The 24,924-nt window shown below is 33.0% G+C and overlaps 1 protein-coding gene across 1 annotated transcript in view; it reads left to right on the top strand.

Annotated features, from left to right (window-relative positions):
- Positions 1 to 24,924, top strand: part of LOC129216143 (abnormal cell migration protein 10-like) — a 351,268-nt gene that overhangs the window by 127,560 nt on the left and 198,784 nt on the right. Inside the window, exon 2 of the mRNA XM_054850300.1 lies at positions 20,308 to 20,440. Within this exon, the coding sequence (XP_054706275.1) occupies positions 20,308 to 20,440 (133 nt within the window). The remainder of the gene's footprint in view (positions 1 to 20,307; positions 20,441 to 24,924) is intronic.

Below are 24,924 nucleotides of genomic sequence, written 5' to 3'. Positions count from 1 at the left end.
ACGACTGATTGTAGCCCCTGATTTGACTTCATCTGCGATTATTGCCCATCCATTTTTCCATTATATTGTCTGTGTGATTGATAGATAGTGAGTTACGTGGTCCATTGAGGCGTAACTAATGAAAATCATGAAAGCTAATTTATTTATGAACTTATTCTTTCATCACACTGTTTTCAATTAGTGAACTTTAACCTTAACTTTTTTTTCCTATCCTTTTCGCACAAACCTCCCACTAACGTGAGAGCTTAATTTCTAACAAGAAATAGAGAGAGACAAGAATATTGAACAAACTTTATAATATGTATGCTTCCAAAAAATATTATTTCCGTAGCGGCTTCGTAAAGGAGCTCGCCTTCTTGAATGATTTTTTTTTTTTTTTAAATACAAGAAGGGTGTTTAACCTTTTACGTCTTGCGAAACCCTTTCAGTTTTCCGTTTCTTGATAAGAACCTGTTCATCCTACGACAGAAAAAATAGGATATCAAAGTTTACTTACTATAACTTATAAACTCATTTTTTTTACCTTTATTTTACTACAATACAAGCAGATTGATAAGATAATGATCGACTAAATAGCTAATGAAGATTGTTGTTGGTTTTGAAAACTCTTTTGCAACAGTACTAAACAAAAGCGACAAATTTATTTTTTCAAGCAAACCACCGGTAAGAATTCGATAGTTTATAAAAATTAATTCTTTTGTAAATTTTTGGCAATTTGTTTAAGCAAATAGCGATCCCTTGCGGAACCCCTGTCAAAATTCCAGAAACTCATGGAGTTCCACGAAACCCCAAGAGTTTCTGGAACTTTGTCCAAGTAGAAACCTTTGCTTTCTTACATTACAATTCTCAGGGATGTATACGTGGGGAATTCACGACGCAGAATGCACCATTGAAATTTTAAAGGGCGGGGGGGGGGGGGGAGAGATTTCTTTTGGGGGCGGGCTCTCCTTCTGGGAGGCACTCCGTCGCATTTGAGGCCGTGCACCAGCTCTCTTGGGGGGATGAACATTCCTTTGATTCATCAGTTTTTGGTGTGGTATTGAGGTGTATACGCTACGTGATTCCTACTAACTTTAGTGTTAAGTTCAATTGACATACATGAGCTGTTCCCACTGATCTGAGGCTGTTCCTTAAAAAGATTATTTTTCTTTTAAGAAATTCGTATAATTCAAATTTTAAAACGTTGAGAGAAATTATTGAAAACAAAGTATGAAAAACTAATGATTTTCCTGAAATGACAATGTAAAATATTAATACAAAAATATGAAAAAAAATCATAATTTCTTTCCAAATATTTGACTTTTTTTTTATCTTGCTTTGTATCAGCTAATTTAGAAAATTCTACTACTATTTTTCTTACAGAAATTATAAAAACAAAACAGTAAGTTAATTCCTTACAAAGGTAATGCTGACGTTCCTCTTGATTTTGCTTTTTTTTCTTTTTTACACGCAATGTTAAAAGAACTTTCAGTTTTTTGTTAAATACATGATTGAAGTTGACTCTGTTAAGTTAATTATGCTCCGTATAGAGGAAAATGTTTCAGAAATTCAAGTTCCATTTCACTTTATATTCCTCTAAGAATTGCACTAAAACGAAAATATGAAAATAAAGTTTACATAATAAAATTAAAAAAATATATATAAATAAATAAATCTTATTAAATTTTTGGATAATCGTTTTCTTCTATAAAAATAAACTACAGGTGTCGCCACATGTTATCATCATTTTTGGCCGAGGAGAAAAACGCCGTATTTTTTGAAGCATAAAACATTTGCAAAGAATATAAGATACCCTTTTTACACGGAAAATTGAAAGCTCATAAAAAAAAAAAAAATACTAAATTAAAATAAACTAGTGAAACTGTACCTAGCTATATTTTAATGTTGAGTGGGGAATATGAGGTTTTGCGAAGTAGTTGAGCTGAGCTATAGTATTTTACGAAATGAAGAAATAAGATTTTTTTTTTTTTTTTTTTTTTTTTAAACTATACAGTACATAAAGTGAAAATAAATATATTTTATGATAAAAGCATGTCTTGAAATGAAGTGCTTTTTTTACGGTAAATTTGTACCTTCAACTAAATATGGAAAAATATTACTTTGTTCCAGTATTGCTTAATTGCTAACAAAAGTCCTATAATTTCAAGAACTTATTTTTACTCGTAAATACAGGTCCCATTTTCTCTAAAAGCATAACGTTCTTATAAAATTGAAAATAAGTGCCGGAATTCAGCTCCCACGCGCTCCCACATGCAAATTAAGCCCTGCTTTGTCCTCATGCCTGCGGCACAGTAAAAATAATTAAAATACTTTTCTGATGAAATGAATCCTGTTTGATTCTTAAAATAGAGTGTCCTTCAAATAAATGAATGAATAAACAAAGTAATAAATAAATGAGTATATTAATTAACTAATGAGAAAATAAAGAAGTGAAAGAATAAGAAAATAAGAGAATGAAATAATACATAAATTAATGAATAAATTAATAAAATTAACTATTTCTCTCTGTCCCGCATGCATTTGACAACTTAGAACGTTTAAAGCCAAAGCACGTGTAACATTAAATAAAAATATTTTACTGAACATTCCGTTCATGTACCGTTTTCGTCCGAAAACGCAAAATATTTCCCATTTTTTGTTTTATTTCCCCAAAATATTAATTTTTTAACCGTCATTAAAAAATTTTCACGAGCTCCAACACCCTCCCTGGAAACTTATAAATAATTTGTAAGTTTTCTCGGATTTGCTGAATTTTTCGTTATTAGACCCTTTTATCAGAACCATGTAAAACTTCCGATCAACTTTAAAACAGGAAAGAAAATTAAACTTCAGAGTAGGAATTGATGGATAGTTAAATAATCACCTAGAATGTCTTCTATTTGTAATCAATGATTCCCTACCTCAACACCAATTTTGTTGCGTAAAGGTAAAAGCTTTTTAATTGAACATTGTCTTATGCCGATAATCTTTTGATAGAAAATTAAGCACCAACAGTTTTCCTAACAGCTTCGATTTGGAACAAAATCACATTATAATGAGTTAATTTATCAAACAATCATTTAAGAAGGCATATAGGGAATTGAAATTCGCAAATAATCTATGTGATTTTGAAATAAGAGAGCTTATTATAATTACTTCTTATTTCAATTTACCATTTGTATAAGTTAGTCTTTTAACCAAATTTTGGCACCTGCATCAAACTATAGTAGCTTTACTCCTTTTACTTTAAACTTTTTAAAAATTTTAATCCTTTTTTTCGATTTTTTTTTTTTTAAATTTCGTCTTGTGCACCAAACTGTGGTGCGTGCTGGGCCGAATTAACACCTGAAGTTGGGGGACCCTTAGTCTCCTTTCGAAGCCCAGTACATTTTGTTCGCTGATTTTTTTCTGAATTAAAACCACATTTGAAATTGACGACACCAAACCGACTTATGCCACAAATATTGTTTCCATAAGTGGTCCAACCGGGTTCAGGTTGGAATTAATCTGCCCCTCCCCACCTCCTCCATCAACACATAGAAAATTGGTTCCTTATATATGGTTGCACCGCAGCTGTATGGTTAGTTAAATCAGATTTATTACTTCACAGAATTAAGTCTTATAAAAGTACATTGTAACAAAAAAAAAAAAAAAAAAAACTCGTGGGGAATACATTTTCTGAAGTTTGTCTCTATTTGATCCTCATCTTTTGAAACTCTTCCAAAAATTTTCATTTAACCAATTTGGTTTTGTTTGAACTTTCTTTCAAAATTTATTTAAAAGTAGGAACTGGAATTTCTATTCGTAATTTTTCAATCACTTTTGGACCCTGAAGGTTTTGACTGGAAACTTAAACTTCCTGAGCCTTTTCAGAAAACAGGCACGGCACAGCTTGCAGAGTAACAGTGCAAAATGACTTTGGTTTTTATTTAACACTAGTGGTACCCGCACGGCTTTGCCCGTAGTAGAAAATTAAAAGGTCATTTGGTTCGGCTGCATATTAACAAATAATGTATAATGAATTTCTCGCCAATTAGCTATGTTCATTCGCTCTCCCATTCCACGTCATGATAATTTCGTAATTTACTCGTCCATCTTATGATAATTTCGCTTCGGAAAATGCTCTTAAAATTGAATAAAAAGAAGAACAAAATCGAATTTTCAAAAAATGGCTTCGAAGTACACACCCCCATGCTACAAATTAACTTTGTGTCAAATTTTATGAAAATCGGTCGAAAGGTCTAGGCGCTATGCGCGTCACAGAGATTCATGCAGAGAGACTTTCAGCTTTATTATTAGTAAAGATGTTCAACAAGAAAACACGAAATAAAACATCGAGGAGACAATGCCTGGCTGAGCTGGACACGAAACGGGTGTGTTATGTGGGTTTTTTACATGAACTTAGATTTCTAATTATTAGAAAGAGACGTTACAAGACGTCAAAACGAAGTGCAAAGCCATTGATGGAATATAATTATTCTTTCAACTAACATAATGCATTGAAGTTTACGGATACTCAAATATATGTATTCTTTGTAAAATTGACATTCGTTTTATTTACATATCCCAGTCATTAACCATAGGTTATAAAATTGAATTCTTTGTAACTACAATCATTAGCAAAAATGTTTTATCGAAGTTCTATACCCGGCGGGCCTCACCGAAGGCACTTCGATCAGTGCGCAGAATTAGTTTTCGCTCAGGTCGCCAAAAACCCCTCCCTTAATGTTTGAGAAGCATCCAGAGTCTTTTTCAACCGTAACGCAAGGCATGCTTTCAGAGATTTTTTTTTTTTCCTGAAGAACTATAATTAGATAATTGAGAGAAAAAGTTTGATTGAAAATTTTTACTTAGCAGTAACTAAACAGGAAATTTTGAATAAAAATATAAAAATTTCTTCTTAGTTCACTCAAAATATTTATAGTTTGGAAAATCTGTTCTGCATCACTTAAATGAGATTTCAATGTGCACAATGATTTGGCGTAAATAAATTTAAAATTCGAAAGGGAAAACTTTAATTGTGGTGCCAATATGTTGATACTTATGTTATCGATAGTTTTTTCGATGCTAACCCATAACATCGATTCGGTACGGTATCGATGTCAAGTGTCGGAAAGAAGGCGATATTGAAACGCACTTAAATTGCTCCATATTGTGTGTAACTGTTCACATATATGTATTCTTTTCTACGTTGATCATGTTTGTAAAAATAGAAATATATGAATGATCCTACCTCTTAGGCGCGTAACAAGAAGAAATCTTTCGTCAGAAGTAAAATATATAGTGCGTATTCTCTCAACTACCGTGCGTAACAGTTGTTAGTTATATCAAACTTAACCTCGCATCAACCATTAAAATTCAAATTCATCATCCATTGTTATTTTTTAACTCCAAACAAAACTATCGTTTTCCGATAAACTATGTATTGCCATAAAAATTACAGCTGCCTAAGTTTAGTTTCAGTATCATCAATCACAAAACACGTAAGATTGTTTTTCCTTCGTAGCATTGTTATTTTTTCCCTCTTTTGGATAACTGTCTGGCAGTAACTTGTGTTTGAACATTTTATCTTCTTGGTTATTTTTTCCTTATGTTATTTGCAGGCTCACTGAATAAATTTTATAAATATGAGTAAAACGTGTGAAAACTGAAAATATTGATATTGCAAAACGAAGTTATTGGATTATTTATGTTTTCAGGTTTTCTTTATCGTTAATAATCGTTTGCTTCCGGTGTCTCGCGCTTGCAGATTACTTCGTAAGAAAAAAAAAGTTATGTTCAAGTTAAGGGACTTAACATTTAAAACAAAGAAATTTTTATTTTATTATTTTTTTATTTTTTACAAATGTTATTACATTAACAACCATTTGTATGTTCAATGGGTACACTACTTTCGATGGGTTACTTTTCTAAATGTGATTCTTTTTTCCAAAAGTGACATAATTTTTTTTAAAGAATTTGCATGACTAAAACAATGCGTATGAAATTTCATACTAATGTGATCGGAAATAATTGGGTAACATGTTTAAAATATATTATGTTAATAAAATTTTATTATTCCGATGTCTGTAAATGTAAACTGAGATTCAAAAATATTTTCTGGCTTGTAGAAATACTATTCTCTGAGACAACTTGACATCCTTCGGTGTCTGAAAATATTGTTGAAATTGTTGCCAAAATAGAAACGAGAACTGTGTCCTCACTGCGAAATGATGTAAAATGTCTCAGATAGGGACTTATCTTTTTTCATGCTCAGACATTTTCAAAAATAAAAACGAAGTTTTTCTCGATTTGATTTTGTCTCTTTTTGTAACATAAGTTTTTTAAAGAATGAAAATTCTCCAGTCCAAAGCAAAATAAGGTTTTGTCTCTTTTAGCAACTTCTCTGGAACGTCGGCTGCTCAAAAAGCATCTGTTTGGTACGTTTTCGATGAAACCCATTAGGATTCGATTAAACATTTAGGAACGATTTTCTTTGTTAATGTTTCGTGACCCACAGTTCAGGAAATGCTTTTTCTGGAATATAAAATTTTCTGCACTGAAATTTATATTTTTCTTTTGTTTTAAAACACTACACGATAAAAGAGAACTTCCGTGTAATTAATTTTAATAGGTCACTAGAGGTGCCCAGCTTTCCGGAATGATAAGAGGAAGGGGTTGGGGGGTCACCGGGGCAAAAGGGGTGTATTGGTGATTAAGGGGGATGCCATCATTATATAACATGCATATAGTATCGTAGTTAGAATGAAACTGGAAGTTAGTCTAGCATACTTTCGAGCAATCAAAGGTTTTGTAAAAACAACTACAAAAAAAGAAAAAAGAGAAAGAAACACAGGGCTGCAGACATTTTAACTTGAAGAGGAGGATTTGTATTTAGAACACTGGTACTTTTTTTTCTTTTTCAATTTTTGCACCGAAAGCAGGACAAGAGGTCTTCGTTTTAAACTATTCAAATCTCAGGCTAACCTGGAAATAAGGAAAAACTACTACTTTAGTAGGGTTGTGGGCACTTGGAACAGCTTACCAGAAGAGGTGGTAACGAGCAAGGGGGTGGATAGCTTTAAGAGAGCCATTGATCTTAATTGAGGACTAATAAATTGACTAGGACCAGCCTAGCTGGGTGAAGAGCCTGTTACTGGTCGTCAAATTTGTGTTTGTATAATGCAATGCTACAACTTTTTTGAAAAGTTACTTGTAACAAATTTTAAAGTTAACTTAAACCATTTACACTGCTGTCATTATTGGGTTTACTTTTTTTTATAGCAGAAAATTCTGCTGCTATTCCAATCAGCGACATGAAAACTTACTTACACCACTGTCATTCTTGTTTGAACAACAGTATCGCTTAGTGCACAATTTCCGTACTCTTCTAGCCAGAAACATATTTTAGTACTTTTGCTCAGGTCGGTACACCTTCATAGAAAAAATTAAGAAACAACTCAAATTAATTTCAAAAATTTGTAAAATTTTTGAATTACACCACTGTTATTCTAATTCGTCTACATATGAGTCAGTGAGAAGCAAAGGGATGTAAGTTGACATTTTCAAGTTTTGAGTAAAACGCGTTTAAAGATGCGGTCCTAGGTAGGCGTTCACTTTGAAAAAAAATCCAAATCATGCTTTATAGCAGTACCTACCAGGGCTACTAGTGTTATCTCCTTCCTCAAAACAGAGGAAAGGTTTACCTACCATTTGTACTGATTTTCTTTAAAATTTTAATTTTGGCCCTTACACCCCTTTGCTTCTCACTGACTCACATAAGGACTTCTCTCTTGAAAATTTTCAAGGGGGCATGTACTCCCGTGTTGGCGCCTATGGCTGCTTCCACGAACTATTATTGCCGTGCGCAGGTAAACCGCAGTATCTGCAGAAATTAGTTTTCGAGATATTTGTAGAATCGCGTTTTGGATTCAGTACCAAATGTTGGAGTTTGACGTTTTTTCGCGCTTTTTTCTAGCGGAAACCAAATGACCAAGCTTGTACAGTAGAGCTAACGTACAATAGATGAAAAAATGCAAAAAAAAAAAAAAATGAAAAATGAAAATTTTGCAGTTATTGCCTTTTACCTTCCCGCTGCAGATTAACCATTTGTCACACTTCGAATATTCTGCCGTGTGCAGGTAAATGGCAGTATCTGCAGAAATGAGTTTTCGAGATATTTGAAGAAATGCGTTTTGGAGTCAGTACTAACGACCAAGAAATGTTGGAATTGGACGTTTTTCCGCGCTTTTTTCTAGCGGAAACCAAATGACCAAGCTTGTACAGTAGAGCTAACGTACAATAGATGAAAAAATGCAAAAAAAAAAAAAATGAAAAATGAAAATTTTGCAGTTACTGCCCTTTACCTTCCCGCGGCAGATTAACCATTTGTCACACTTCGAACATTCTGCCGTGTGCAGGTAAATGGCAGTATCTGCAGAAATGAGTTTTCGAGATATTTGATGAAATGCGTTTTGGAGTCAGTACTAATGACAAAGAAATGTTGGAATTGGACGTTTTTTCGCGCTTTTTTCTAGCGGAAACCAAATGACTAAGGTTTTACAGTAGAGCTAACGTACAAGATGACAAAAATGCAACAAAACGAGAAATGAAAAATTTGCAGTTACTGCTCTTTACCTGCCCACGGCAGATTAACATCCATTTTGTCACACGTCGAATACTCTGCCGTGGGCCGGTAAACGGCAGTGCCTGCACAAATGAGTTTTCGAGATAATTGAAGAAAAAAAGTGTTGCATTCAATACTAACTATTGGAAAATGTTGGAATTAGACTTTTTTTCGCGTCTTTTTTTCAGCAAAAACCAAGTAAGCAAGCTGGTGCAATAAAGCTAACGTACAACAGATGAAAAAATGCAATAAAATGAAAAATGAAAAATTTGCAGTTACTACCCTTTACCTGCCCACGGCAGTATTATTCTCATTACTCGCGAATTACGATGGAAGTAGTTCTGCAATACAAGTTACGTCACGAAACCCAAACAGTTCTCTTCACTTCTGTTTCGCTTCTCCAGTAATCATTTTATGCTCAAGTATCAACGAACTCCTGTAATAATTGGTTTTGGCCCATCTTAAGTGAACTGACTATGCTCAATCAGATACAGAATAAGAAATTTTTATGGAGCGCTGAAAACAGGTTTGGCATAAGAAATAGTAGTCTTTTGTTGGTATCAGTACCAGTTAAGTGGCCGGCAGGACGGAACTTATCTCCAGATTACCCATAACCGAATTGTTTTTCTCTTGAAAAGAACTTCTTTGTTTGATTTGATTTTTTTTCTCACGGAAAGTAGTTTTTATGTTGTGTGACTTCTTTTTCTTCTCGAAAAAAAGTGATTTTTTGTGAAGAATGATTTTTTATTTTCTCTACAAATAGCAGTTTCGCTCCCGGGAAGAACAGTTGAGAATTTATCAATAAAATAGCAACATATCTTTTTTATTTGAAAATGATTCATTGTGTAAATAGTTTTTTACCGTACAAATAAAACCCTTCTACTCTTATTAATAATAATACATGTTCCCACTTCGTTATCTTCGTTCTATTTTCGTATTTAGTTAACTTATGCTCATTTTTCATTCATTCATTTGAATGTGTTTAATTCTTAATTTGACTCGCTAATAAAAAGAGCGTTAAAGTGGAAATTAATGATTTATTCTTATAACTTTGTACGTATACATGATGTGTATAAAGTAAGCAACGATACTTTTTTTTTTTTTTTGAATTTTTTAGTTTTTATATTGAATTAGTTTACTTCTGTTACCTTCAAAAAACTTCTTTGAGAAACCACGCAGTATTGGGGACGATTCTTCCCTTTCTCATAGCAGTACTGTATAACTCATAAACTGGAATAGTCTTCACCAGGGCGAATATAACCAGCTATGATTTGCTTTTTTTTTTCAGTAATCTTTCTCAAGTCGTTTAGATTTATATTATTCTTAAAACCTTTTAAATCCAACAAACATCTTGTTTAAATAGCTCAATTAATGCCTCTCAGTCAGATCACAACATCAATATGCTCATTATCCCCCCCCCCTCACACACACACCCTGCTAACTGCGACTGTACAGAAAAAAAAAGCATGAGGATGATGGTAAACGACAACTTCCCTTTTGTACCACCTTTTTTCTAGTACAAATATTATTGACAAATCTTTGCTTGCTTTTTTTATATGCAAAAAAAAATAAACAAATAAATAAATAAATAAAATAAATAATCTGTTCACTAAACGTTAAAAACGAGCTTTAAAACTCTTCTATCAGTAGAGAAATTAAAATTAAGTAAAACAAAAAAAAAAAAAAAAAAATTACATAGATCCAAAACTGAATTTCTCTCTAATTTGTTTTCGGACACACACGCACACACGTTCATCGATTTCAACAATTTAAATATACATCCCCGTAAACCCCTTGTTAAAAAATAAAACCAATATCTTTGCTAGCTATTCAACTAAAATTGGATGCATGCGATACTTTCATATTCTCTCCTAAATTCCAATACTTCCACCCGTTCCATATTTTTATTCGATATTTGAATTCCACCCGCCTTTTGTTTTTTCACAAGAGTTATCTTATATCAACAACACCGTTCCCGTAACAGCCACACGAAAAGTAATACTTATCCCCCCTCCCCCGCCCCTCCTCTTCCAATTATCTACTTTCGTTTTCCTAAGTTGCACTGCAGAACGCCAATCAAATGTCGGCTCCGTCACTTTTTCTGTCAATTACCGAAAAAAGTCAGATTTATCACACCATAAAGAAGAGGTAGGTTAATAAAACCACTTGCAAGACGAAGAATTATGTACGATGTAACTCAGCTCCAGTTCGAATATTCTTTTGCCTCAGCAATTCAGGCATAACGAATGTGAAAGAACCCGTTGGAAAAAAAAAATAGTCTAAGGTATTTTTGCTCATTGATCTTGGGTAAGGTTGTAAGGGGGTAAGGAAAGAATTTACTTTATTCCTCTTATTCTCAGCTGACAGGTTTCGCCAAATTTGTTTAGGGTTATAGTTTTAGTATTGTGCGAGCAAAGTAGCCTTGGTGAGATTTCGCGTTTTTAGTTGAACCATTTTTAATTTTTATCATAAGTGGAATAAAATGGTAGTAAGATTACAGAATTCAATAAGTAAAAAGAAATAATGGTCAATCAACTGAAAAGAAAACTACCACCATATATCCGTGAGAATTTTGTTGATGATTTGCATAACATGACATAATTAAATCATAACTCAGAAATTAGAAAAATCGAAACAGAAAAATTTTTAATTAACCGATTCGGGAATTCGAGAGAAATAACTCAGCTACAAATGCAAGCGCTTGCCAAGCAAGGCAAAAAAGTATCATCTTCTTTCGATAATAATTTGTAATGTCATATTGAATTTTCTAGCATTAATTGTTGTTCTTGTCAGGCCACAATTATTATTTAGTTTTATCAAGAATTGATAAATATTGAATTCAACATCGTGGAAATAGCTGCTTAGAACTACGAACTACGTAGTTTGCATTAATCTTTGACGTTTAGTAATGCTTCTTGTATTCTCATTTCTTTCTACGTGGGCCAGAATATCCACAAGACTTTGAAAATTAATTTAAAAAGAATAAAGTGAAAACTATCATACATACGAACAAAAATCACAACACTTTTAGCATTTTCTTCGTTACCACATTCGTTTGTTTTAGTTTTTAAGTCGGCCATTAGACAGTGACTGCAGTGCCCCCTATAGTTCGTTGGAGTTGCGAATAGGGATTGATCAGAATTCATAAGAAAGATATAGAAGAAAGTTTCGTGATGGCCACAACATACTAGTTTTCTCAGCGGAAACCAAATAAGCAAGCTTGTACAATAAAGCTAACGTACTATAGATGATAAAAACGCAAAATGAAATATTTGCGTCTACTGCCCTTTACCCTACCCATGGCAGTATAATCATTAATCAGGGCTCAAACCTCGGGTGCCAGGTCGCCTGGGAGACTAAAAAAAGTCATTGGCGACTAGTTCTTTCAGAATAAGAATCTTTCAGAAACCATATTACAATGATTTTTTCTATGAACTCTGAGTATTAATTTGTCTAGCGCGCCTAAAAGTTTTTCCTGGCGCCTAAAATTTTAGTTTTTTTTTCGGTCCCTGATTAAAATGTTTTGATAGAGTAGAAAAAGACCGTATCTCCTATTAGCATTACAATTACCCTGTAGCATTACACTTTGTCAAAGATGAACCCAGGAGTACTGTAGTCAGGGGTGTCCACCTAGGGGGTTCCATTAAAATTGGGGGGGGGGGGTGTTTTGAGAGGGTTTTTTTCCTTTTGGGGAGAGTTCTTGCTTTTGGGGGGAGTCTTTGTGATATTAGGGGGTGCACCCTTGCTCTTAGGGGGTGGGTACCCCTACTGTAGTTTCCTGAAAAAAGACGGAAATAAAGGGAGAGGGGATTTAAGTTCCTTTAAAAGTGAATTCACCATTTTTGAAACATTTCATTTCAGTATCTACTTTCTTTCAACATTCTGTAATTAAGCTTAAGTAAGTTTGAACTTTAAAATTACTTACAGAAATAATGCTAAATTTTACGGGCGGAGCTCATTTTCTTCTTTTTCGTAGTAAACAGTGACACGCGAAAAGCTTTTGAGCCACACGTGTAATCCTTGTCACTTAAATTTTCTCTTCAGTTGGAGATATGAGTCTACTCAGTGTTTTCCCATTAACGAAAGAGCGTTATCTCAGCTTTGCGCTTAGAGGTTGGAGAAGTTAATTTTTCTTATGTATCTAGAACTTTTGACCGGTTTATATTTTTATGATACGGTGAAGAGAATTTTAACGGAAGTACTAATAAAATTAACTTCGTGGAATTAACTCTTTGTGTTTCTAAAATGTCAAATTACTTTAAAGAGTTCAAAGCATATCAAAAGAAGGGGGGAAATGATTCAAGCTTTTGCGCTGCACCCTTAATCTCAAACGAAGATGAGACTCATAACCAGTCTTAAAAGTATTTTGAAAAGGCAAGTGAAGAAAGGGTGGATGGTGGGGAAAATATTTTCATTTTCGAGAAAGAATTTAAACTTTCTATAATTTGTAATTCTACAACTCTGTAAAATAATTATATATACAGTTGATGTTTTCGGCATTGAAGTTACAGACGACGAATTTCTCTCCATTGAAAAATTTTTAGTCGGAACTATCATGTTCACAAATAAGCCGTTTAAACACCATACGAAACATCAGTCTGCATTTTTTTTTCAACAACAACGCTCGTTTTAGCGCAGAATAGTTTCAAAAATCCAAGGGAAAGGTAGGGTTTTTTTTTTTCAATTTGTGTGTTACAGCTTTTCTACCAATCATAATGGATAAAGTTTATAAACTTCTTAGTTAATATTGATTCCGTTCATCACTGAATTTAATTCAAAAAATATTGTGAGAGCAGAGTATCAGAAGGAAAAGGATCTAAATTTGCTCTTAACTTCTTTTTCTATATCGTTCAGGTCCCTTAAAAATGAACAGCCAGTTTTTTTCCCTGAAATTTACTAAGAACGTAGCAGAACAAAGAGATTATATTAAAATCAGGTGCTTAGTATAAAAACCAGTTTTTTTTTGGGGGGGGGATGAAAAGTATGTGGTGCAGCTATTCAGTGGAGTTACGCGTCAAACTAGTGTGTAACATTACAAATTTTTCTAGAAAGTTTGCTTTATAGAAGGAAGTAACCATTGCTAGTTATCCATCAGGGGAACTTCTTTTAAAATCTTATTAAAAATTTTAAAAAAGAAAAGAAAAAAAACAAGCAGTTAATTCTGTCTTTTAAAATCTTATTAAAAATTTTAAAAAAGAAAAGAAAAAAACAAGCAGTTAATTCTATGATCTAACTATCCTATGTGGTTAAATAAATACCTCTGTGCTAAAAAGTAAAATTAGAAATAACAACAGCTTCTGGATGAAAAGACATCCGACCAAAGCTTTTGGCCGACTGACTTTTGTCGGATGTCTTTTCATCCATTCGCTCATTTTTCTTTCATTGAAAGGGCGTTCTTTCTAACGCCGAAACACGTGTCTGAAGTAATCTGCAATTTGTGCTTTTTGACTGTAAACTTTAACCAACCTTTTTGTCCTAACAACTATCAAAACGTTTGGAGTTCAAGTTCTAGTTTGGTAGTTTCTATTTTAACAACACAAAGTAAACCCCAACAAACAAATTCTAATCAAACAAAACTCTCACGGTATTTTGAAAGTACCCGTTTTCTTTTTTAGTGTCGCAACCAATAGCATCACAACAAAAGATCTTCTGCAATTATAGCGTAATTCACGTCGCACCAGTTTTGTCTCTCATCCTCAAGAATTCAACTTGACACATTCTTTGTCAATTAATGAATGCGGAGGATATTTATCACCCCAATGATCGCAAGAAAACAAAAGACCGTCCCGAATAGCTCTCCTCAAGTCTTGAATAAACATATTTTACTTCTTGGGCAGAAAAGGCAAAAGAATTTGCGCCACACTCGATGTAAATGAATAACGCTCCGTTTGAAAATCTAAGCGTTCAAATGCAACGTAAATCTGCCTCATTAGAGTAACTATTAAGCTGAGCAATTAGAGTGTTTTCTTAACAAAAGGGATAATAACACATCACATAATCTCCGCATTATATTCCTTAAGAATCGAAATTTCGGATTATTCAGATTTTTAGTAATTTTAACATTCAGTTGTTTCAATTAGTTCGGATTAATGTGGATCTGTTGCAACAAATAACTTTTAGCTTCCCTCTACGTACACAAACTGTATAAACCTTATATGAGGTTGGTTGGGGTAAGTGGGTCCCTGGGGTAAATGGGTCAACCCCCTAAAACTGAAATATAGATAAAGTTTTGAAACTTTTTTGCACTGATCATGTAAAATTTCCTCACAGTGATTGGTTTTGCACAAATTTGGGTTTCGTGGAATTTTTTCATAATGCTTAGTCAAAAAAAAAAAAAAAAAAATCTGAAAAAAAAAAAATTTTTCGAGTTCGAGCAGCATTTTTTCAAAAAAGTGTTTCCAGGTTAGTTTTAATTATTATTTTTTTTTTAATGATAATTAGTTTTTCATGTATAGTTTAACTTAAAGTTCATACAGCAACAAGAATTTTTGCCTAAAATATGAGTATTATTAATACGTGTTTAAGAGGAGGGGTACCACTTACCCCATAAATTTTTGCTATAAGGGGTAAGTGGGTCCCTTTCTAAAAATGGGGATTTCAAAATCAAAAGCAACTCTGATTAAATATTTGTATTAATGAAATACAGGACAACTATGATGACTTAGTAGGAGTTGATGGTTTAACTACAAAAACTGTCAAAGATGGTGATTATATATTTGTGAAACATACATGAAAGAAAACCATCAAGATTTAAGTAGGTCTAATGTTGGAAGTTGATGATACAAATTGAAAAATACTTTTGAATTTGCAAGAACGAATAGAAATAGCGACTTTTTACTGGCAAAGTGCAGATGATGTTGGAATAACTACTGAGGATGAAGCGATAATGGTTCTTCCTAAGCCAACTTTACATAGACGCAGTCATTTTGTGTTCCCAATTTATTTTTCAACTAGTTTTGGCTAATTTACTCAAATTGATCTTAAACAACTGTATTACGTCTATTAAACACACCTTTATATGTAAAAGAAAAATATATACCTATAGGCTTTCAATAAATTTCACAAACGAAATTGTTTTGCTTTTCGCTTTTTAAAATTTTCCGTGATACAGATTTAAAAGACAGTAAATATCTCATAAATGGCTGCATTTAATAAAAATAATTGACACTAAAATGTTTCATACTTTATCATGTTAGACCCTCTTGCACCTTTTTTAGATATGCTTCCTTTAAATTTAAATAATAGGGGGGGGTGACCCACTTACCCCTTACGATGGGGTAAGTGGGACACCCATCCGATTTTTTAAAAAACATAATTGTTAAGAATATTTAAAGCATTATTTTAGAAATTAATGATGAACTTTTGTTTATTAATAACGTCCAAGATAAAATAAGGCAGTAAGCTTAATTTGTTTTGCTTCTAAAGTTTTGTATATGGTTTCAAAAGGGTTCCCACTTACCCCAACCAACCCTAATTAACAAGCTTGAGTTGAGTATTATTACTAAACTAGAAAATCGCCCGTCAAGGTATAACGGGTGAAAATTACTTCTACATTTGAACGAAACAATCACCTGTTTGGAGATATTTTGATGGTTGAAATTTTAACCTGAACTTCAGTGGATTAACCCTGAATTCCAGTAGATAGCGTTCATTGTTGATCCCTTTTTCGTTCCTTCATTCTCCTAAAACACTTAAAATGACAGCCTTATCAGTAAAACAGTTAAGTTGCCGGATCCAGTTCAACCTTGTCGAAATAAAGAATTTTCCTGCATGCCAAACATTACCAAAAAATATTATCACATTATCCTAACGTGGCGCAGACATTGTTAGTGATGTCAGCGTTACTCGATCAATGAATTCCCTACATGTATGAGGAATTCTGACGGAAAATTTCGTTTGATGTGCTGTGTTCTATGAGAAATTATGCAAATGATTTGAATTTATCATATTGAGATAGGTAATTTAAATTCGGGCATTAGTTTAGAAATTCAACGTACTCAAATTATATAAACCTTATGTATTTTTTATATAAACAAGCTTCAATTGAGAATTATTATTCTATTGCTAGCGTAAAATTTATTTTGATGTTCAGTTTTCCGCGAGAAATTTATGCAATTGATTTGGATTCATGACATTTCGATAGTTTATATAGATTCAAGCAATATATCATGAACCCAGGGCCGGATTTGGAAGTGTGGAGACCCCGGGGCAACGAAGGAGTGGAGGCCCCTAATCAGGGTTTGAAAAGATCATCATATTTTCGAAAATATCCGATACTTTGATATATATCCGAATATTTTGATATATATGTATATATCCGATATTTTCGACCCGTGAAAGTTAGCATATTTTGTAAAAATTTTATTGTGGGGGCCCCATTGTTGTGGAGGCCGTAGCCCCGCCTGCCCTCCCCTAAATCTGGCCCTGCATGAACCTAGTAAATAATCTCGAAAGAAGCAGAAATGTTGCCTGAAAAATTGAGGTAGCGGTTGAGAATAGTTTAAACTTTACGGAAACATAAAATAACTTTTAATGAATTTTAGGGAGATTTATGCGACATTACTAAGGCACTATAGTTTTTTTTCCCTCTTATGTCAGGTACGATTTAACTACTCTGAAACTAGGACACTTTTTCCCTCTCAAGTCTCTTCGGTGGCACTTCACTTCATACTTATGTTACTTTTATAACTTTATTTAATGATACTTGTAAATTTTGTGACACGAGATGGTTTAATTAAGTTGATTAAAGTGCGTAATTAATTTATCACTCCCACAAATTTCTCATAAAAACGCCGTTTTAAACGTTTCAGTGCTTTTATGCGAACTACAAAACCAAGTTTTAAAAAAATTATAAAAACACATACAAGACGGATCCATCTTTTTTGCGACTAATGTATATGTTTTTTTTTTTTCGGTTGAAAAAGCAAAAGCAAATTGGTTTTGTAAAAGAAATGAAGCAAGCTTTAAAAAAAAAATAGTTCAAATGTAGGGTTGGATTTAATATTTACAGGGCCGGATTTAGGTGAGGGCAGGCGGGGATGCTGCCCCGGGGGGGGGGCCTCCACAACAAAGGGGCCCCCACAATAAAATTTTTACAAAATACATATATATAAAAATATTCGGATATATATATCAAAGTATCGGATATTTTTGAAAATATGATGATCTTTTCGAACCCTGATTAGGGGCCTATACACTTCCAAATCCGGCCCTGAATATTCAAAATGCAGTAAAACCAAACTGGGAGGAATTGAGTTTTTTCGAGCTTCTTTAGCAAATATCTATCTATCTATCTATCTATCTATCTATATATATATATATATATATATATATATATATATATATATATATATATATATATATATATATATATATATATATATATATATATATATATATATATATGTATATATATATATATATGCACGAAAAGATTATTCTGTCGATAATAAAAAGTATTAGAAAATATAAAAAAACTCATTATATGCTTCGAAATCCTCAGGGGAAAAAATCCACGAAGAAAGGTTTCTGAACTAGCAAGCACTCAAAAAAGGTGAACCTATCGTACCGAATTTCTACGTTAATGCATCTGTTAATTACCTATTCAGTTTTTTTCCCCAGAATTTACAGTCGAAGCATTTTGCAGCAATGAGTACCGTAAACGCGGGCTACTTTGTCCCAGACTTTTAACTTTTCTCATTCTTTTCTTAATAATTTTATAACTATTTATATTTCCAAACTGTGGAAACTTGTTTTACACATCTAGAGATGCCTTAATTTATTTTTTGAATAGTGATCAGTTTATTTCCAAGTATTTGTATCCTTTACTAGTGTTTCTTATTTGAGCCAATGTTACCATTGCGTTTGGGTTATTTTGGTCCAAAGTGGTTTTCTCTATTTAAAATCACTGTAGAACTAACTAGAGTCAAAGAAATGCATGTGTTCATACGATAAACTATTTATTTGAATGAAAAATACACTTAAAAGAAGTTTGAGTCACACATATTCGTTTTAAGGAATATTATTATTATTATTTAATATGTGTGTGCATACATAGTTATTGTCTCAGAAATTACCGAAGGAGAAGTCATTTCTTCATCAGTTGTGGAGTTTGAATAATTTTATTAAGACAACACCATTTGTAAAACAAAGGATCCTAAATTTTTGGTCACTTCCAAAACTTTTTGGTGCATTCCATGCTCTCAACATTCGATCCTCCTTCTCTCACATCAACAGCTATCGTTGGAAACCTGAGCTCATTCCATTCTACAATAATAAAATTCGATAAACTTTCCAACAAATTTAACAATACTTGTAAGATGTAGATGCAACTGGGTAAACCTTTTTCTAAACCTCCTGCAACTTTTAATTCCTCTTCATCTTCCATAATGAAAGCCATGTAACTGAGCCCTGATGAATTTACAATCTCTCCGTTGCCAAGAATTCCAGGTTTTTTCTTGTGTTTTTCCTGTTTAGAGTCTTAATTTTAGCTATTCCTTACATTTCCAGTTCTCTCTGGCAGTTGTTTTCAGTTTTCATGCTATGCCAAAGTAGGTCGTAATTTTTAGGTAAGGAGAAATGTTGTCATTGTGAATTTAAAAAAAAAAAATCCTAAACAGAAATGAGAAGTACAACTACACTACAGCATAGAGTATTAAATAGTGCTCGTAATGTAAATAGGTACTTAAAAAACTCTTAGCTGATGTAGAACTGCTTCTACATGGAAAAGTTTGAGAGGTTATGAAGGAACATGTTTGCACAAGGAATGCAGAACCACTAGTGTTGCTTCTTGAGCAGAGCTATAGAACTGCTTGGAATAAATAATTGAGTGCTTGGGGATGCTCTCTAGTGGAATCTGTCAAAATATGTAAAAAATATATGTAAAAAAAATTGCGCCCTGAAAGTTGACTGAAGACGTTGTCTCTTTTTATCCATTTAGACCAAAGAAGGACCCTAGAGCCAAAGTAGCCCGCGTTTACAGTACAAATAATGGAGCATTTGTCCTGTTTAAACAGATCAGATGTCCTCATTTTTTTCGACAACTATATATGACAACTATTTATGTCATAAAATTCAATGTCATATAAAAATTAATGGAAAATTAACGTGCGTTTCTTTAAATTAACTTTAAGCAAAATATTCGTTCTGAAAGAAATCTGTCAATGATAAAGAACTTGTTCTGAAACCATTTTTGTTGTATCAGTAAGATAGTTTACAAAACAAATAATCCAGTCTTTGCGCTGACTTCAAAAACATATGTTTTAAACTAGTATCGATGGTTTTTAAAGAATTAAATTATTTTTTTTACTTTTAAGAGCAATTTTCAGTTTTTGAATGATTGTTTGACTCATTTCTGTTGTACATTTTCGAATAGAATGCACCATGATAGTGTTTTTTATTACATGATATGTTGTAAAAAGATACTATCATATTTTACCACTATCATATATCATCATAACCTTATAAAAAAAAGTTCTTGGTACAACAGATTTTGTAATAAAACATTTTACTTCACAAAGAAAGCAGCAATTTCGATGCAAACAATCAGTCGAAGCCGATACTTTGCAGACACCCATAAAAATTCATAAACTTCGGAAACTATTTCCCGTCTTGAAGGTGATTGGCTCATATGAAGGCGTTAAATATTTATTGGAGAAAAATATGAGAGATTCGTCCGGCTAATACATTAAATATGAGCTGATCATTTCGTTTCTCCTTTCCAGGGCATGCACGGATTACGATGGCTGCCCGGACAATCTGAGTGACGCTGAGCCGGATAGCGACCACGAAGAGACCCCGGATGACCCCCATAAGCTCCTGGGGACCTGGCTGGGGGAATTGGAAAATCTAAAAGCGGTGAGTTTTTGTTTTCCTTGTATGCTGTCGTATATCCAAGAGAATCCTATGTAAGAATTGGTTTTCAGTATAAAGGATTATTTAGGACCAGTGGAGCACGTACTAGAGCTGGAGAGCGGTTTTTAAACTGGATTGCGTATTTAAGATTTAAATCTATTGGAAATTTATCGCAGCTATATTAGAAACGTCCTGTAAACGAAAATACTTGTTTGAAAAGCGATAGAATTCTCCTGTGATTAAAAATATTCATTTTTATGTTTAACTCATGATTCTGCTTTTAGTAACTGAATTTGAAATTGGGAAAAAATAGATGTTTTTAATGATTGTATTAGATAATACGCCGACCCACCAAAAATGTTTTAAACTCACATAGTTTGTTTGCTCTTTTTAGAAAGAGTTCGTCTTTTTTTTTTTTTTTTTCATCTGCAATCGGTACTTCTTATTATTTAAGTAAAAAGCTAGGTATGCATCAAGAAACTGATATAGAAAAATAAGTTTCATCGTTCTTTCTGTAAATATAATATGAGACAGTAAGAAGCAGAGGGATGTAAGTAAACATTTTCAAGTTTTCAGTTAAACGCGTTTAAAGATAACTTCCTAGGTAGGCTTTCATTGAATTTTTTTTCTAAATCATGCTATACAGCAGCAACTACCATCCCTTGCCCCAAGACATAGGAGAGGTTCACATACCATGTGTACCGGTTATCTCCAAATTTTTAATTTTGCCACTTACATCCCTTTGCTTCTCACTGCCTCATATAATCTTTAAGAAAAACGGGTTTCTTTGGTTTATTCAAAACCCGGAAAATATTGACTTGAATATTTATTTGTAATCTACATTAAAGATCAAATGTTCAAACTAGGTAGAGCTGTTTTTGATGCTGTTTTTGTGCACCTATAATTTGAAGAAATATTGATGTAGACATTGGAAAAACAGAACCCGTCGAAACTATTTGCTCTAATCATGAAAATATTTTTCTTATTGCTATATTGATTGTTGATAGTGACTATGAAAATTAGTTTAACTATTACCTGAAATTTTAAACAATGTATCTTAGTGTTCCTTTAAATTCTATATCTATATCGTAAAAAAAAAAAAAAGTTTCATCCAAAACATCTTATTATTCCTCGACTTAAAAAAAGTCCCTAAAATAGTTCAGCTTATAATACACATGACGTCAAGCCTAGAGCAAATGTTCGCTGTTTATTATTGATTGTATTCGCATTCACATTTTAAAATTAAAACGTTATGATAAAAGTAAAGAAAAAGTGAATATTAAGGTACAACGAAAATGGTTTTGAAAAAGTCACAGATTGATAAATGGGCAAGTAACCCCCTAAAAGGGAAAAAAACTTTTTATTTGATAGTAAACTAGATATTATTCAGAAAAAAATAATTTTGCTTTTCATAAAAATTCTCTATTTTAAGGTGACTTCCTTCAAAATGTATTACTCATGTTCTGTAAAAAGAAAATTATCTTTCAATACCTATTTCTTTTCATAATGTTTCAGTATAACAGTGACGTTCACTTTATACCGATATTTGAATACTCCTTGCTTCATACCCTGAATGCCAGTAATAGAAATTGAATTAGCCGTTGTCGCAGTTGACAGAAATTTAATAATTGATTCACCGAAAGTGCATAATATGAAAGGCAGGTCTTTTCTCCAGGAACTTGTTTCAAACTTTCCGAAAAGTGTTTCCCGTATAAGTACATTAATTTTCGCAAGGATTATGGCTATATTGCGTGTTTCATTTTTACGTATTTTCTTTTCGTTTTGCATATTTTACGAAAAGTAAGGTTATATGGAAATAATTATGTTTATTGAACTTGTTTTGCATCTTCTTGGTGAAATTTTCTCCTTCAAAACTTGAAAGCAGTTTGTTTATTCATTTCATATTCTCAGTGGCAGTTTTATGGGTAGGACCAGGGGTGTCCATCCCCGCCCCACCCCAAGTTCGATGGCGCAAATCCCCCCCTCCTCATTCATTTTTCTCAACCCTCTTTCCCTTTTTTATTTATTTTATTTTTTAGCTCTCTTTTTTATTTTATTTATTTTTTAAAAATATTATTATTTATTTATTTATTTGTTTGTTTGTTTTTAATTTGAATTATTATGTTATTAGAAAAGTTAAACGCTACGCCAATGACATACACAAACACACTAGATAAATAGATGAAATAAAATGTAAACAGAAGAAAAGAAAATAAAATAAATAATTTAAATTAAAAATCAATCAATAAAAAATTTAAAGAAATAAATTTAGAAATTTTAAAAATCCCCCCCCCCCATTTTGATGGCGCAACTTGCGCCATAACCCCCTTTCCTCCCCGACTTCAGGCACTCCTGGGTAGGACAACAAGGATAGTTATCTCTCCCAGAAATACGAAGCTCTCCCTCCTCCCCTTTCAAAATTCAAGCGAGGCTACGTTTGTTTACTCGATTCCTTTCTTTGCAAAACTTTTTTTAAAGTATGAAAGAATGTTTAGTGTAAACAACCTCGCTAAAAATAAATATTAATTAGCAGCAGATTGGTTATTTTTACATACATCTCAAAATGGAAAGTTTGGTGGAAGTTTACCCCTTTATGCCTAATAACTTCAGGGCCTGATCTAGCGGTTTTCCCTCAGAACAAAAAAGGAAAATACCACGCCCTCCACACAATAAAAATATTAAATGAGATAAATTATCAATAAAAGGAAAATTAATTTGAATTTTGACCTCTTGAATTCAAATTATGTTTTTCGCAATCATGAGTGTGTGTGTGTATGTAGGCGTGTGTGTGTTTGTGTGTAGGGGGCATGTGTATGTGTGTTTGTTGTGTCTGTGTGCAGGTATGAGTGTGCAGGTAGTTGTATGTATGTGTGTTTGTGTGTGGGGGGGTATGTGTATGTGTGCGTAGGCATGTGTTTTGTGTCTGTGTGCAGGCATGAGTGTGTGGGTAGTTGTGTGTATGTGTAGGCGTCTGCGTGTATACGTGTGTGCGTGCGTGTGTGTGTGTGTGTGTGTGTGTAGTTGTAAATGTATATGCGTGTGTGTAGGACATGGATGCAACCTGGAGACGGCTTTCGCTATAAGAGCAGCATCGTGAGGAGCCGGTCGACGGTGATGGTGCGGAGGGTGGCAGTGGGAAAATAAAATCAAAGGACATCAAAACAGTCAAATGAAAGCAATAAGCAATCGTGATTGCTCAATAAATACATTTTAATAAATTTTGAATAGTTCTTGAAAATAGCAGACAAGCGCAGCAAACTAAATCAGTTATTAAAGCTACAAATCAAATTACACAAGAAAAAAAGAGAGGATGAAAAACGGTAAATTCAAAACAAATACCACAATAACGCGCCAAAATTAGAAGTTCATGGTTTCTTTTGCGATAGCGCTAAAAAGATGCCCTTTCTCATTTAAATTTTATTAGCAAAATTTTGGCCTGATCAAACTTCCTTCTCGTGGGGTGCCGGGTCAGCTAATTATCGAATATTTGGACTTTTTTTTTTCTTTTTTTTTTAATCTGAATATTTCGTTGAAATAACTAAAACCCTTATCAATAATGCCAAAAAGGATTCCATCTAAATTACGTATTCAAAATTTTAGTATGATCAAAAAAAAAAAAACGTGAGACTGGGCCTCTAATTGTGTATGAATATAATTCTGTGTAAAAATTAGTAGTAATGGATAATAATTTCTGAGTGCACTCATTAAGTTAAATCAGCATTCTACGACATTAGTAACTTGATCTCAGTTGTAAAAAAAAAAAAATCTCGATTTCAAATTTTAATTAAGTTACCGGATCCACCCGTGCTACAAATGAGCTCTCTTTGCCCCCTCTAAGTTCTTTGGGTTAAGGGCACAAAACGAGGATCATTTAAACATTTTCCTCACTAAAATTTTTAGGACAAGGGTAATTTCGCTGTTCCGCTATTTTCTTTATTTACTAGCTACTTTGACTGGATGGTCTACCTCAAAGTAAAATTAGTGTCAATTGACGCACGTTCAACAATCACGCTTAAATGATGAAAAAAAATATGTGTAAAATTCTTCGTTAACGAATAGAAAAGAGCAATTTTATGACTCGAAATTTAAACGTTGACCTCTTTAGATTTTTTTTTTCCTTTTTGAAATTTTCAAAGCCCCTCTATGTGAATTCCTGAGCATTAAAGGACCTTTTTCTCAGATTTCCAAAGATTCGGCTTAAACTGGATTTGTATAAGGATCACACACAACTACATCCATTCTTAATTCTATGGATTTACTCATTTAGTTTGGTGGAGGGGGGAGGGGATATAAGAGTGTGAACTTAGTTGACATGAATTCTATTAAAATTTTCAAATTCAGCACAATGCAAAATTCAGGGGCATAGCAAGAGAGTTGAAGTTTATGACTCTCCAAGATTCGTATTTCAATATGCTGGAAACAAAAAAAAAATGTTCATATACTTTTCAATCTTCTAAGTTACAAAAGGAATTGTTTGTAAAATACTT

The sequence above is a fragment of the Uloborus diversus genome, chromosome 2 (genome assembly GCF_026930045.1).
Source record: "Uloborus diversus isolate 005 chromosome 2, Udiv.v.3.1, whole genome shotgun sequence".
In the NCBI taxonomy this organism is placed as follows: Eukaryota; Metazoa; Arthropoda; class Arachnida; order Araneae; family Uloboridae; genus Uloborus; species Uloborus diversus.
The sequence above is the reverse complement of the archived record's forward strand: the minus strand, read 5'-3'. Positions and strand labels throughout refer to the sequence as shown.